General features: G+C 51.5%; 1 protein-coding gene and 2 pseudogenes across 1 annotated transcript; all 3 read left to right on the top strand.

Moving 5' to 3' along the window:
* Positions 1 to 1,656: 1,656 nt before the first annotated feature.
* On the top strand, positions 1,657 to 3,003 carry LOC123120624 (indole-3-acetic acid-amido synthetase GH3.8-like; annotated as a pseudogene).
* Positions 3,004 to 3,449: 446 nt separating this feature from the next.
* On the top strand, positions 3,450 to 6,419 carry LOC123120622 (putative serine/threonine-protein kinase-like protein CCR3; annotated as a pseudogene).
* Positions 6,420 to 9,575: 3,156 nt separating this feature from the next.
* Positions 9,576 to 14,415, top strand: LOC123121799 (putative wall-associated receptor kinase-like 16). Its single transcript, XM_044541857.1, has 4 exons — positions 9,576 to 10,097; positions 12,031 to 12,469; positions 12,586 to 12,732; positions 13,030 to 14,415. The coding sequence occupies exons 1-4, from the start codon at positions 9,651 to 9,653 to the stop codon at positions 14,208 to 14,210; spliced, it is 2,214 nt and encodes a 737-aa protein (XP_044397792.1). The 5' UTR covers positions 9,576 to 9,650; the 3' UTR covers positions 14,211 to 14,415.
* The last annotated feature ends 1,253 nt before the right edge of the window (positions 14,416 to 15,668 follow it).

Below are 15,668 nucleotides of genomic sequence, written 5' to 3'. Positions count from 1 at the left end.
GGGTAAGAATGGAGAGGCAAGATCCCAACTATGGCGAAGTTGTACACACGAGTTCAGGCCCTTCTCGGAAGAAGTAACAGCCCTACGTCTCGGAGCCCGGAGGCGGTCGACCGGATTATGTATGTGCGTGTTTACAGGGGTGCGAACCCTTGTGCCAGTGGAGGGGGTGGCTTATATAGAGTGCGCCAGGACCCCAGCCAGCCCACGTTACATAGGGTTCAATGTACATAAAGAGAGAACGTTACAGGTAACGTCCGTAATAAAGTGCTATAAATGATCATTGCTGCACGGAGTGGCTTTAGGTCTTCTGCACGGCGAGTGGTTTAGTGGTCGAGTGACCTAAATAAGGAGGGGTCTTCGAGTGAATGGTAGGTCGAGTGGATTGCACTCGACACCTTTGTTGGGCCCCCTCTATTTACTCTTGAACTTCTTTGCTTCTAGGACAAGGACCTTAGGTAGGACGTATAGGTCAGGCCTATTACCCTACCCCAGGTCTATGTCCCCATCACCAGCCACCTTCACGGGGACGGTCTCTGAGCACCGGCCACGAAGAGGAGGCATGAGAGCCACTGCGTTTCTATGTTCAGATCAAGGACATGGAGGATCTCGCCATGCTCATCATCCCACCCAAGTTCACGGAGGTGATGAAGCAGCGGCTGGTGATTAAGCCCCCGTGCGTCGTTATGCTGTCGGCCAACTAGTGGTGTGAGTTCTGGGTTCGGGTCCAGAACTTCCTTGGTAAGATGGTCCTTAACCGAGGCTGGCTGTACTTCTGCCGCCGCCACATGATCGTCCCCGGCGACCTCCTCGTCTTGTGAATCTCCGGGCTTGACCTCAAGGTGCAGATCTACAACCATGACAACTCGATCATGTGCAGGGGCCGCTGCAACAGGCACAACTGCATCGGCAACATTTCTCTCGCGCTCTAGAAGTCTTTAAGTATAAACACGTTAGTAGTTTGTGTTGATGGTGTGAACTAGTGTTGTAAACTTGTTTATATTTTGCCAGGATCAACACCTGGTGTGAAGTAGGGGGCATGGGATGCCCCTGTTGTCTTAAACCTTAAACCCTACTATTAGTATGCATGCTTATTAGTGGTTGTTTATCTGTTGTTGTGTTGTTAAATAGGTAGTTTGTTCTTATGCTATGCTTGTTGTTGTGCTGCAAATGTGGTGGTAAGGTCACCGAATTTAAAAGGGATGAGCAGAATACCAACGTGCACGCAGCCAAATAGGTGTGATGTGCATCTGCCGACTTCTGAAGCACATATGTGTGCAACCAAACAGCTAGCCCTAAAATCACCACTGATGCAATACAAACAACCAAACAACATGCATATATTGATTTTTAACCTGTTTTTACTCAGCCAGGCTGAACTGAGACAAATATGCAATGCTGGTAATATTTGATATGACAACCAGACACGCGCTTTTAGCAACTCAGCTCATTCACTAGGAGGGATCCTGGATGCGTGGAGGTGGAGCCACTGCAAAGCTGGCAGTATCTAGGCACCGGTGTGAAAACGTTGCCTAGCATCACGTTCAAACGATTTTGATGAAGTTAAAAGCATCAGGAGTCTTACAACTTGCGCCGAATGTGATAGTTTGATCCTGGAACTTACATTTTGACCCTACCCAGTCCTTGAACTTGCATCAAATGTGCAAATTTGGTCCTGACCAATCACAGAGCGACAAGTGGACGCCTGGGTCCCGGCCCGGTCAGCGCTCGGCATTTTGCAAAGAGGCCCCTGCCTTTGGTTCGAATCTACCCGCAGGACACGCCAAAGTTCGCCACGAGGTGGTCCGCGTCGGCGCCGTGTTCGCCTCCGGCCTCCTGCGCGCGATCCGTTTCCTCCAGCTCAACTGGAAGGAGCTCGCCGCCGACATCGAGGCCGGCGCGCTCAGCCCACGCGTCCGTGCGCGAGGCGGTCGCGGGCATCCTCCGGCCGGACCCGAGCTCGCCCAGTTCGTCCGGGACGAGTGCTGCAACGACGACTGGGCCGGCATCGTCAGGCGCATTTGGCCCCACACGAAGTATCTCGACGTCATCGTCACCGGCGCCATGGCGCAGTACATCGGGACCCTCAAGTACTACAGCGGCGACCTGCCCATGGCGTGCACGATGTACGCGTCGTCGGAGTGCTACTTCGGGCTCAACCTCCGCCCGCTCTGCGACCCTTCGGAGGTGTCCTACACCATCATGCCCAACATGGGGTACTTCGAGTTCCTCCCCGTGGACGAGGCGACCGGCGCGACGTCGTGCATGGACGCGGGCAACCTGGTGGACCTCGCCCGCGTGGAGGCCGGGCGGGAGTAATAGCTGGTGATCACCACCTACGCCGGGCTGAACCGGTACCGCGTCGGCGACGTCCTCCGCGTGACGGGGTTCCACAACGCGGCGCCGCAGTTCCAGTTCGTCCGCCGCAAGAACGTGCTGCTCTCCATCGAGTCCGACAAGACCGACGAGGCGGAGCTGCAGCGCCCCGTGGAGCGCGCGGCGCGTCCGTGGCGGAGTACACTAAGAGCATCCCCGGCCACTACGTGGTCTACTGGGAGCTGCTGAGCACGGGCGCCGGCGCGACGGCGGTGGACAAGGCCACGTTGGACGCCTGCTGCCTGGAGATGGAGGAGGCGCTGAACACGGTGTACATGCAGAGCAGGGTGGCGGACGGCTCCATCGGGCCGCTCGAGATCCGGGTCGTCCGGGCCGGCACGTTCGAGGAGCTCATGGACTACGCCATCTCCCGGGGCGCCAGCATCAACCAGTACAAGGCGCCCCGGTGCGTGACGTTCCCGCCGATCATCGAGCTGCTGGACTCGCTCGTGGTGTCCAGCCACTTCAGCCCCGCGCTGCCGCACTGGACCCCGGCCCGGCGCTCCGGCTAGAGCGCGACGGCGGTCGTCCCACGAAGCACGACGACGGCTCCGCCTGAATCGATTCACCCGTTGAAAGTTTTGGCTGTTGCCGTCGGCGTCATCGGCTAGTAGTAGCACTAGCAGTAGAAGAAGGAGAGTGAGTGTCACCTTTGATGCTAGGAATGAGGCTGGAATATGGTTAATGGTTGATGTAACAGTCCGATTACTGCCGGAGTATGATTAATGATTGATGGTTAATGATTGATGTGCTTGTCTGTCTGTATCTATCTATCGGGAGTTGTATGATTGTTAATTAATTCACGGAACATGCCTCCAAAACCGTACGAGTTAGTGGTAGTACTGTACTTGCAAGATATTTCCCCCAATTATTGTTCGCTAGCCGACACCTGCATAGACTAGAGGCCGATGCCGATTGTTCTTCTTTCTTCATTATCCTGCCTTTGGCCTTTCCATTTTGCCACTGAGAATCCGTTGCTGCTGCTCGTTCGAAAGTGTTAGCAAGAGGAGCAGAATTAACCGCGTCACATGGCTCATCGCCGCAATAATTGAGGCGTCCGCGGCTTTTCGCCGTCGATGGACTTGTACTGCTTCAAGGACGGCGGTAATCTGATTGTTGATGATAGCTGTCTAGTCGGAGTTACGTATATGTGTTGTTCGATGTTGACACTTGATTAGACAAGATCGGCTTGATGATCAGGCCATGACAAGCGTTGCCCATTGCTAAATCATGCATGCCGGACCCAAGCACGATCCTGCTGTCTGCGAGGTCGGTCGTCAGGCCGTTCTTTTGTTTGAATGGTTTTCGGGGTACTGTTGCTAGTAGGAGCGGACCAGCATGCTTTCTTGACTGCGCGGTCAGTGCTGTTGCGTCTCCTCTGCTCGTTTTCCTCTTCTACCGAGTTCAAACTGAGACGATTTCTACTTAGAGAAAAATTCACTCTACGTCACTAAACTTGAGCCGGTTGACAGATTGGTACCACTACTTCAAAATATCCTAACTACGGTTCACGTACTTGCGCACAGGGTTCACTTTGGTCCATTTGTACGATTTTGTGTATGTATTTGCTAACTTGACCTAGTCAGCGCCCGCCACCTCGCTTTGACCGCCACCTGGTCGATCCTGGGTGAATACTAGTCGATCCGGGTTTGTTTTTTGCAAAAACACCGTGACCATTAAACCAGCCCCTAAACACGGCCTCCACGCTCGCGCCCGCGGAGGTCACGGCCTCCATGCTCGCCGTCGCGGGGGGTTCCGCCGTGCCGCAGACAACGGCACGGTCTACTGCATCGCGGCCGGCGCCGGCTCGTCGGCCTACAACGCCTCCGCCTCCTCCGTCGCGCCGCAGCTCGTCTTCTCGCAGGTCTCGGGCGGCGCGGGGTTCCTCTGCGGCGTTGGCGCGGTCCCAGGCGGCGGCGTCACCGCGCTCTTCTGCTGGCCGCCGGCGGCCCCGAGGCAGCTCAGGCGGGTGTACAGGGGACCGGCGCCGCTCTCGGACCTCGCCGTCGGGGCCGACCACGTCGCGGCGTACGACGGGCAGGCGCGCGGGATCCGATGGTGGAGGAGGGGGTCTGGGCAGTTCCCGGAGCTGGTCCCTGGCGCGTTCGGGTCCCTCGTCTCCGGCGACGGCTTCACCTGCGCGCTGGAGACCGGCTCCTTGGTTGTCCGATGTTGGGGCCCGCTGGGTAGCGCCGTGCAGGCAGCCTTTGCCAACGTCTCTGTGTCGTCCCTCGCCGCGGGGGGCTCCCGTGCGTGCGGCGTGAAGGCGGCCACCGACTCGGGCGTGGGCGTGCTCCCACAGAGCGACCTCGACCCGGACGGGCGCGTGGCCTCTTCCGGCGGCAGCTCTCCCGCGCCATGACGCGGCAGCGCAGCGGGCTGCCGTCCTTCAACTTCAAGGAGCACACCGAGGAGTACACCTTCGCGCAGCTGGCGACGGCGACGAACGGCTTCGCGGCGGAGGCCAAGATCGGCGCGGGGAGCTTCGGGACGGTGTACCGCGGCAAGCTCCCCGACGGGCGCGAGGTCGCCATCAAGCGCGGCGAGGCGTCAGGGCCAATGGCGCGCAAGTTCCAGGAGAAGGAGAGAGCGTTCCGGTCGGAGCTGGCCTTCCTCTCCCGGCTCCACCACAAGCACCTCCTCGGCCTGGTGGGCTACTGCGAGGAGAACGACGAGCGTCTGCTGGTGTATGAGTACATGAAGAACAGTGCGCTCTACGACCACCTCCACCCCAAGGGCGCCGGCGCCGACGCCGACGCGGCGTTGCCGGTGGTGTCGTCGTGGAAGTTGCGCATCAAGATCCTGCTGGACCCGTCGCGGGGCATCAAGTACCCGCACTCGTACGCCGTGCCGCCCATCATCCACCGCGACATCAAGTAGTCCAACATCTTGCTGGACGGCGGGTGGGCGGCGCGCGTGTCGGACTTCGGGCTGTCGCTGATGGGGCCGCCGGAGACGGAGGAGGCGGGCGGCGTGCAGGCGCAGCAGCAGCACCTGTCCATGAAGGCCGTTGGCACGGTGGGGTACATGGACCCGGAATACTACGGCCTGCACCACCTCACCGTGAAGAGCGACGTGTACGGCTTCAGCGTGGTGATGTTGGAGACGCTGACGGGGAAGCCCGCCATCTTCAAGGAGGCCGAGGGCGGGAGCCCCGTGAGTGTGGTGGACTACGCGCAGCCGAGCATTGTCGCCGGGGAGCTCGGCAAGGTGCTGGACGGGCGCGCGCCGGAGCCGTCGCCGCACGAGGCCGTCAAGCTGGTGGCCGGCCTACACGGCCGTGCACTGCGTGCGGCTCGAGGACAAGGACCGGCCGGCGATGGCCAACATCGTGGCCAACCTGGAGACGGTGTTCGCGCTCTGCGAGGGCAACGCGGGCGGCAGCCGCGGCGCCACCACCGGGGGCGGCTTCGGCAACAGCTCGTCCAGCGCCAGCCTCTCCATGACGTTCATGGAGCTGTCGGGAAGGCTCACGGAGTAGCTAAATCCGTTCGTGAATTCAAATCCAGGAGATTCAAATTGTGATTAGCCCGGGAACAGAAGGAGGCGAGGTCTGGCGGGGAGTAAGAGCGGACGGACGGATTAAATTAGCGTGCATGGAAAAGGTAAAAGGGCGGGCGGGACGAATGGATGGGGCGACCGCGTCGGGGTTTCCGGTGCGTCTGGATGGTTTCCAGGCGGTGTTTAGGGGCTGGTTTAATTGTCACGGCGTTTTTGCAAAACCCTCCCGGATCGACTAGTATTCACCCAGGATCGACCAGGTGGCGGTCAAAGCAAGGTGGCGGGCGCTGACTAGGCCAAGTCAACAAATACGTACACAAAATCATACAAATGGACCAAAGTGAACCCTGTGCGCAAGTACGTGGACCGTAGTTAGGGTATTTTGAAGTAGTGGTGCCAATCTGTCAACCGGCTTAAGTTTAGTGACCTACAGTGAATTTTTCTCTTCTACTTACATCGATCCCTCCCTTTGTCTTCTTTTCTCGCCAAAAGTTTTGTCTACAAGGGGGTGACCGTCCCTGGTACGTTTGTTTTTCTGCTTCAAATGTTGGATACTACGTGCGCTGTGACCTGTACTTTATGCAAAGTGATGGTGAGGAATCCTTGCTTGGAATGGAACCGTGTCCTGCGGGTAGATTCAAACCAAAGGCAGGGGCCTCTTTGCAAAATGTCGTGCGCTGACCGGGTCGGCACCAGGCATCCACTTGTCGCTCTGTGATTGGTCAGGACCAAATTTACACATTTGATGCAAGTTTAAGAACTGGGTAGGGTCAAAATGCAAGTTCTAGGATCAAACTATCACATTCGATGCAAGTTGTAGGACTCCCAGTGCTTTTAACTCATTTTGATGTGTGATATTCCTAGAGACGTGTGGGATTTTCGTGTTCTCTGAATCAGTCAGCTCTGCTCCAAGATGGCCGGGGCCCAGGAGGTTCTCCGAATCAGTCAGCTCTGCTTCAAGATTGCCGGGGCCCAGGAGGCAGTACTCTCTCTGCACGAACGAGGCTCCACTCGTTGGTCTAGGATTACTGAGAAAAAAAGCCTGCGAGCATGTGGACCAGTTCACAGTCCGTAACACGTTTTGTCCTCACACTGCGCCTCTGCTAGTATTTTTTTTGAAACAGAGGCAAAAGCTTTGCCTTTTTCATTAATTAAGAAGAAGGTAGTTACCCGGTTAACTGATGGAAAACCGGACGAAAACCGATACATCGAGGGCCAAAACCCACAAGACTCAAAACTAACGGAGATACCGCAGGTGGCACACAACAACAAGCCATCCCGCGAAACCACAAGCGGACTACTCCCAAAAAGACGGCCACCGGAGAAACAAGCACGTGCTAGCGACTAACATCCTGCAGGGTTGTCCCCCAAGGGGGCACTGATCCGCTGGTTGACCTTCTTGATCTTCTCATTGACCAGGCGACACAAACCTTGAATGATTGGAGTCTGACCCGTGAGCAGCTCGGCGAAGTCATGCAAAGTGCCCTCGCTCTCAGTCGCCAAGGCGCATCCCTCAGCAACATCCCTCACTTCGCCCGCGGCAGAAATGGCCACGCTACACTCAGTGGCCATGCTGCCCTCGACACCTTGGCCCCCATCTTTTGCTACCAACGGCGCCAATGCAGTCAACATCGAGCCATGAGTGTCCGAGTCAGAGAAGCAGGGTCCCTGCAAAGAGGCTTGGATCGACCCCTTGTCACCATTGGAGACCTCCGCCTGCTCCAATAAGCTGGTTGCACAGGCCACCAACAAGCTCAAAGGGCGAACCGCCTTTGCCACCATGGATTGCAGCTCAGCGGTAAAAGGTGCAAGCAAAGCGTCAGCGGACCTTGCCACAACATCATAACCATGACAACCTTCAGTAGGATCTTCAGAAGACATCACACACTCTGGAGCAACAACAGAAGCCCAAGAGCGTCCGGCTGAGGAAGGAGAAGGTGGAGCTGGGGGGGGGGGGCAGGCGCATTGCGGCGAGCTCTGACAGAGGAAATGCGACGACGACGGTCCCTCTCACGGTGCCGAGAGCGCAGGCAGGGGAGGCATCGAATCGGGTCACGACAAGAGGCAACCTTGTGGTCTGGAGCCAAACAATGGAAACAACGGCCGTGAGTTCGACGCCTGAAGTCAGCAGCTTGCACAAGCCTCGCACCACTCCTGGCCAAGACATCAGAAGCTTGGCTGCAGTGCTCACGGTCACAGGGGTGACGCTTTCGCCCCACGAAGATCCAGGGACCATCCCCTGGCAACACGTCCACCGTCTCTGCCGGATCACAAGGAAGCGGCGCGGAATCGCTCGACGACACGCGAGCAACACCACGACAGGAGCCCTCCTCAGCAGCTGCGGGCGACTGTGGCGCCATCTCCTGGAAGCAGGCATTGCCAGCGCCACGAGCTACCAGATCTGGAGACTGGGGATCCGCACCAACTTCGAGGCCTTGAGCAATGGCTAGAGTCGACTGCAGGGACAAGTCCTTGATAGCGTCCTCGCGGCGGCTGGAGGCGGATGGAGGCGACTGCAGGGTCGGGGCCTCACTCACGACGAAACCAGGCTGAAGCTGCGCATCGCGGGAGACAAATCCCGCCAGCGGAGACAGCGGGGCAACCTCCCCATCCCCGGCCTCATCACCATCGGCGGCGCACGAGAGAGCAGGCCGGGGCTTGAGGCACCACACGGAAATTAACACGTAAGCATTTTCTATATTTCCAAAACCGAAAAGAGCACGTATTCCTCGCAGCTACGCACAGTCATGTCGAGTTGTCAACTTGGACATGCATTTTTGTTCTTCTAAAACACAGTACATATGCAAATGGTCATATGTATGCTCATATATACTCATCCATATGAACGCACACACATTCTACCTCTGCATCTTCAATAGACTGAGCTGACACATTATCTTGAGATTGATGAAGTCGTCACAGACGTCTTCGTACACACATTCTACCTCTGCATCTTCAATAGACTGAGCTGACACATTATCTTGAGATTGATGAAGTCGTCACAGACGTCTTCGTAGTTGACGGAAACGTCTCCTACCCCTGAACGCACATTAATGGAAGGCTTGAAATAAATTTAAAAAAATGTGAGTATCAATATCAAGTCTAGGACATAAACTTTGGTGGGCTCTGTCCTTCTAACCATCCAACCATAAATTGGTTCGCACTTGAACGTAATTTTGGTGGGCTGGGATACTGCTGTCCTTCTAACCATCCAACCAGAAATTGGTTCGCACTTGAATGTACAAGTTGGGACGGGCTCTTTATCTGTTTGTGCTCCTATAAGTTAAAAAATAATCTGAAAAACTGATAAGAGATCTCAAAATAACAACCAAAACATAGTCTAGACGTCTCGCTATTGACAAGGACATCACCTTCCTAATTATCCAACCACTGATTTGGACTCTCGTGAGTTGAGGATAAACTGCCCTTCTAACCATTCAATCATAAATTGGTTGACACAAAGAAAGACAGCCAAGTTCCAGAGATATAACCAAAAAACAAAATGCCCTTGGTAACTCGTTCAATTATTGTGACATGCTTTGGCAAGTACTCCCGCGAGCAATCGACAAAGATAAGTTTTAAAAATGAATGGCAATCAATCGAGTTGAAAGGTCTTCCAAGGACTGGCCAAGTCCAAGTCTTCGTGTCCCAACAAATTCTCTAATCAGCGTGCCACAGTCCGTGACCGTGAGAGGACTGGGGTGACATATTTGAACACCCCGGCGTAGCTAGGAGCTCAGGAGCACACATCCACACCTACCCTTTCACCGGCAAAGATGAAGCTGGGGTGTTCTCGGTTTCTTCTTTCTTTCCATGTTCTTGCCTGCCTTTCGGCGATTTGGGTTCTGGCCACGGCCGATGTACCGGCAGCCCACCGTCCCGGCTGCCAGGCCAAGTGCGGCGAAGTCGACATCCCAGTACCGTTCGGCATCGGCGAGCAGTGCGCGTTGCACAACGGCTTTAACCTCAACTGCACGAGCATCAACGGCGCCACAAAGCCTTTTAGCGGGGATTTTGAGGTGACCAAGATCTCCGTGCCAGACGGCAAGGCCTGGATGAACACCACGACGATCTCGTGGCAGTGCTATTCCGAATCCACTGGTGGTATGACCCACTACAAAGGATGGGCGGACTTCACCGGCACACCTTTCTGGATATCGGAAGTGGACAACAAGATCTTTGTCATCGGGTGTAATACTCTCGCTTATATGATGGGCTCTTCTGTAAGTACTTCGCCTTTTTTCTCTCTCTATATATATACTCTTATAAAAGACTCAGTTGATGATGATGGTGTGTCTGTCATCTGACATTTCTGATCATTAGATCTGTATCTAATGACTTAGATCTGTATCTAATGACTGTGAGATAAGTTGTGGCATTTTTTATAACAATAGCCCACTTCTTTGTTTCAATTTGCAGAAAATCCCTTAGTATCTTGAAATCAAGCACATCCCTCCCTCACCTCATCAAAACAGTTCGAGGAATATATTTTGAGTGAAACATAATATATTTTTAGTGATATATTTATATCAAAACTAGAGTGTGTGTTTTCAAGTTCGTGAACAAGTATTTCGCCTGAGTAGGTTCTATTCCGTGTTTCTTTGGAAGGACCTTTCTGTTCCTGATTAGGTCAGGATCATGTGCCAAATTGTTTCAGACAACTTGTTAAACACCATTTCATTAGGATTCCAACGCAGGCGCAGCTAGAACTTCCATCGGTTATAATGCCACCTCCTTTTCAAATATATCATTTGACTTGTAAGATGAAAAATAATGAAATGATGGCAGAAGTCATCCAACACGGACCTGTATCAGTCCGCGGCATGGTCCGAACGCGATTTCTTTCGCAAGCCGGAGACAAACAGGGGGGGTGTTTTGCGGGGGTCCGGACAGATCACAAGCCCGCTTCTGACCGTCTTGCCACACCAAAAACCCCTCCCCCACCCGCGCCCGCTTCCCGCCCGGCGCAGTTGCCCGCTTTCATGCCGTTGTAGAGCGCGCCGCTCCACAATGAAGGCGGCTCAGGGCGGACGTCGACTCTCACTGTCTCTGCCATTGAAACGGCGTGCCGGCCAAGGGCGCTGCCCGCTGCATGCCCGGCTGACCACGCCTTCTCATCGCATTCAAACGCCTCCATTAAACCCGTGTGAAAGCCGAGGAACCTACTCAGGCCACACGTCCGCTCATGAGCGGACCGGCATTAAATGCAACCTGGGCAAGCTCATTCCGTCCGCCGCTCCCCATCTCCTCATTCCACCACTTTCTCCACCCTTTCAATGGTATCCGACGAGCAGGAAGACCAGTTCTCCGGCATAAAAGCCGGCTGGGAGGCCCGCCGAGCCCGCCGGATATGAGCGAGGCAGCTCGCTGCTGCTCCACCCCCTCACCTAGCCAGACGGAGCATGTCACCGCCCCAAGCTGGCGCGTGGTTCAGCAACTCGTTGCTCCAAGCCAGCTCGTGGAGGAGTGGCGAGTTGCTCCAGGCCGGCACGACGGGGAGCACGGCGGCACGACCATCGTCGTTGCCGTTGACGACGCCACGTCGTACCGCGTTGTCTGCTATCGATGCGCGCATACCCGCGCCATGCGGGCAGAGAAAGAAGCCGGTTGTGGGGAGAACGACGAGTCGGCGGCCGGCGCGTCCGTGTCTGCCGCCAACATCAAGAAAAAGTAGAACACGGGAAGCCGCCGCCGGTTGGGTCCCAGGAAGGCCACCGCCAAGGTGACGCCTGAAACATATATCTCCGGGGCTCCCGGCCGGTGAGCTGGCTGACGGACATGGGAAGACAAGTCGCGGCCGGGGGTAGACTAGCGTAGTGTATCTGTGTTGTGGTGGAGCTTCGCGCGACCGTACGTGCACATAGTTGTACCTTTTTAGTTAAAAAATATATCCAAATTGTAAACGTTTTCGTCCGATTTATGTGAAATTTGTCATGTTTATATGAAATCCAGACTTGTTTGAACGATTTCGTCCATTTGATTCGAGTTATTATGAGAATATATGCGTCTACGGTTGGATGACAGCCTTCCGCGTCCGTGTCCGCAGACCGGACCCCTCTATTCGCGGACAGATGCCCCTAGACTCTACCCACATAGTACATAGTTTGGTTGAAGACGTCACATATTCTCATGTACTACTACACTTTTTGGGTGCAGTATTTAATAGGTTGCAAGTCAACGTGCGACGACACCTTGATGGATGGCACATGCTCCGGCGCCGGCTGCTGCCAAGTAGATGTCCCGACAGGCGTACGGTTTTATAATGGTAATTTCGACCAAAGCTACAACAACACGGAAATATGGCATTACAGCCGTTGCAGCTACATGGTATTGATGGAAAAGGCGGCTTTCAACTTCCGCACTAGCTATGTCGGATCCACGGTGTTTTATAATGCATACAATGGGACAGTTCCACTTGTGCTGAACTGGCGGGCAGGACGGCTGACTTGCGACGAAGCTCAGAAGAACATGAGCTCCTACGCATGTGTCAGCGGCCACAGTGCGTGTGTAAACACCACTGGCGACAAGCCAGGTTATCGCTGCACGTGCTCCGATGGATACGAAGGCAACCCTTATATCCAGAACGGATGCCAAGGTTCTTTCTCTTTTGATGTCTCGTACATTTGATATGAACGCTCGTGTACCTTGATTCATGAGTCACATGTGTATGCACACCCTGGAAGTTGATCCGGAAAAAATGTTTTGTTGCAGATATTGATGAGTGCCTTCAAAATGCTACTATCTGCGGCTCTGGAATGTGCGAGAACACGGCAGGGCATTACACCTGCTCATGTCGACGTGGAAAAAATTGGACTAATGGCAATTGTCAATCCCGTTTTCCAGTGATGCCTGTTGTAGGTGAGTTATTCTCTTTGTGAGCACTATATATAACATACATACTGCTTATGAATGATTAATCGGAGATCTGTAGGAAACTTACAGACTTTATATTATTATTATAGTCCAGTCAACTATTATTATGTTGTTGAACAAGTAACAACGACCCGTGTTCGGCAAACTTTATCTTGGCCTACCAAACTCATCAGCCAGTATTTTTCTTTCTCCTCGACAGAGTACTTTAAGTTGTCACTACTCAACAAAATTACATTAGTATTGAACAGATGTATTATAGCTCTATGTGCATGGATAATGCAGGTACAACTGTTGGACTAGTCGCCTTAGTGATTGCTTTAGCATGTGCATGCATGATCCAAGAGAGAAGAAAGCTACAGAAGATGAAACGAGACTACTTTCGGCAGCACGGTGGTCTAATATTATTTGATGAAATGAGATCAAAGCAAGGTATTTCATTCAAAATCTTCACGGAAGAAGAACTACAAGAAGCCACGAACAGGTTTAGTGAGCAACAAGTACTGGGTCAAGGGGGCTATGGGACCGTGTACAAGGGGATTCTTGAAGGCAACGTGGAAGTAGCGGTGAAGAGATGCAAGACCGCTGACGAGCAACAAAAGAAAGAATTTGGTAAAGAGATGCTAATCTTGTCTGAGGTCAACCATAGAAACATTGTGAAGCTCCTTGGGTGTTGCCTCGAAGTGGAAGTCCCCATGCTAGTATATGAGTTCGTCCCAAATGGCACCCTCTTCCAGCTCATACACGGTAACCATGGCCTACGTATCTCCTTGGCTACTCGCTTGGGGATCGCCCACGAGTCGGCCGATGCACTCTCCTATCTTCACTCATCGGCTTCGACACCGATCCTCCATGGTGATGTCAAGTCCTCCAATATTCTTCTTGATAGGGACAACAAAGCCAAAGTAGCTGACTTTGGTGCCTCCATCTTGGCACCAACTGACAAGTCGCAATTCATCACACTGGTACATGGAACATGCGGGTACCTTGACCCGGAGTACATGCAAACCAACCTGCTGACGGACAAGAGCGATGTGTACAGCTTTGGGGTTGTTTTATTGGAGCTACTCATGGCCAAATTGCCATTTAATTTCGATCCGGACGTCCCTGCCCATGAGAAGAGCCTATCGATGATGTTTACGTATGCCATGAAGGACAATAAGCTCGACCAGATCTTGGATGCTGAGATCAAGGATGGGGATAACATAGAGATTATTGAAGAGATCGCGGAGCTAGCGATGCGATGCTTAGAGATGTGTGGTGACAATAGGCCATCGATGAAGGAAGTTGCGGAGAAGCTTGATAGTCTGAGAAAGGTCATGCAACATCCATCGGTGCAGCGGAACCCTGAAGAGATGGAATGCCTACTTGGGGAGCCATCATCGACGGCCAGCTCGACAATAACCAGTGCCGAATATTTCAGCATCGAGAAGAAAGCTGTTAATGGTCTACAGTCAGGTCGTTAAGTAATCACACCATCGCTTTGCTTTGTTTATTTTGTATTCGAAAGCAAGAAATCAGTGGCATAAAAAATAGAATAAACAGTCAATTGTTATAGCTACCTCTATGTTATTGTTCATTTTGCCAATTATACATGTGCAAAATTCCGGTGTATAATGCTTATGTATCTTCTGAAAAAATGGAGATATATGTGAGTTATTATTTCGTCAATCTTGCATAGTTCGCTTTTCAAATGTGATTTAGTGTGGTAAATGCTTGACACACCCTCTAAATCTTTGTATTTTATTACCAGTCTTTCGCAACAACAAAAAAAGAAGCTATGATCAGTCAAAGAGTATGATATCATGCATAAACCAATTCAGGCTACTGCTGCATGAGCCTTTTTCTTTTTGCGGGGAAGACACAGGCGCCGCTATGGCTCGCTTCTAGCAAGACAAACTGTCCCCTTGCCAGAAACGACATGGTAATAGGCCGGCCCAGTGGCGATGTTCGCTCAATCGTTTTTCATTCGTTCACTCGATTTCGTTTTTTATTTTTTCAAAAGAGTATAAATTACACATATTTTAAAAAATTATTGAAGTTTGAAAAAATGTGGGTGCAATTTTAAAAAAATGTTGATATCTTTTGAAAAAATGTTTCAACACTTATTTGAAAAAAATGTTTAACTAATATCCGAGCAATACTGTTCATGTGTTTTGAAAAAAGTTAATCATATATATGGAAAATGTAAAACGTTTACAAGATAAATGTTTCAGTTCTATATGAAAAATGTACAAATGTGTATGGCACAAAGCAGACAACGAAACATGTATTTAAAAAAATTTAATCATTGTTTAAAAAAATGTTAAACATGTATAATAATGTACTTTATGTATATAGAAATTTTAAACATCAAAACATGCATTTAAAAAATGTTAATCAGGTATTTCAAATTTTTTGAACATGTATAAAAATAATGTTTCATATGAATACGAAAAATGTACAAGGTGAATGAGAAACAATTAGACATCAGGACATATATAATAAATAAATAGACATAAAAATATAAGTTTTCAAATATTTTAACCATGCATAGGTAAAATGTTAAACTTTTATATAGAAAATATTCCTGATGTATACGAAAAATGTTGAATGTGTAAAGGAAAAAACATGCGATGAACACAAAAAGAAACCAATGAAAATCGACAAAAAGCATAGGAATACGAAGAAAACCAATAGAGAAACACAAATAAAACCGAAAATAAAATTTAACCCAAAGAAAACCAATGCAAAAATGTAAAATGTGTATAGAAAAAATGTTGACCATGTATCAGAAAAATATTTTTCTTTTATTTGAATTTTTTACTCAAGCATTTGAAAATGTTAATGTCTATAGAGAAAATGTCGACCATGTATTAAAATGACAATCTTCTATTTAAAAAATGTTAGTGAAGCATTTGAAAAATGTTCAAAATGTATATAGA

The sequence above is a fragment of the Triticum aestivum genome, chromosome 5D (genome assembly GCF_018294505.1).
Source record: "Triticum aestivum cultivar Chinese Spring chromosome 5D, IWGSC CS RefSeq v2.1, whole genome shotgun sequence".
In the NCBI taxonomy this organism is placed as follows: domain Eukaryota; kingdom Viridiplantae; phylum Streptophyta; class Magnoliopsida; order Poales; family Poaceae; genus Triticum; species Triticum aestivum.
Note: the sequence above shows the minus strand (reverse complement) of the source record. Positions and strands in the feature narration are given on the sequence as shown.

What these genes read in the sequence shown, in the direction of transcription:
- LOC123121799 (XM_044541857.1), top strand. Translation starts at nt 9,651, where the DNA reads ATGAAGCTGGGGTGTTCTCGGTTTCTTCTTTCTTTCCATGTTCTTGCC. An exon ending in CTTATATGATGGGCTCTTCT is followed by an intron (nt 10,098 to 12,030) that starts GTAAGTACTTCG and finishes TTTTGGGTGCAG; the next exon opens with TATTTAATAGGTTGCAAGTC. An exon ending in TCCAGTGATGCCTGTTGTAG is followed by an intron (nt 12,733 to 13,029) that starts GTGAGTTATTCT and finishes TGGATAATGCAG; the next exon opens with GTACAACTGTTGGACTAGTC.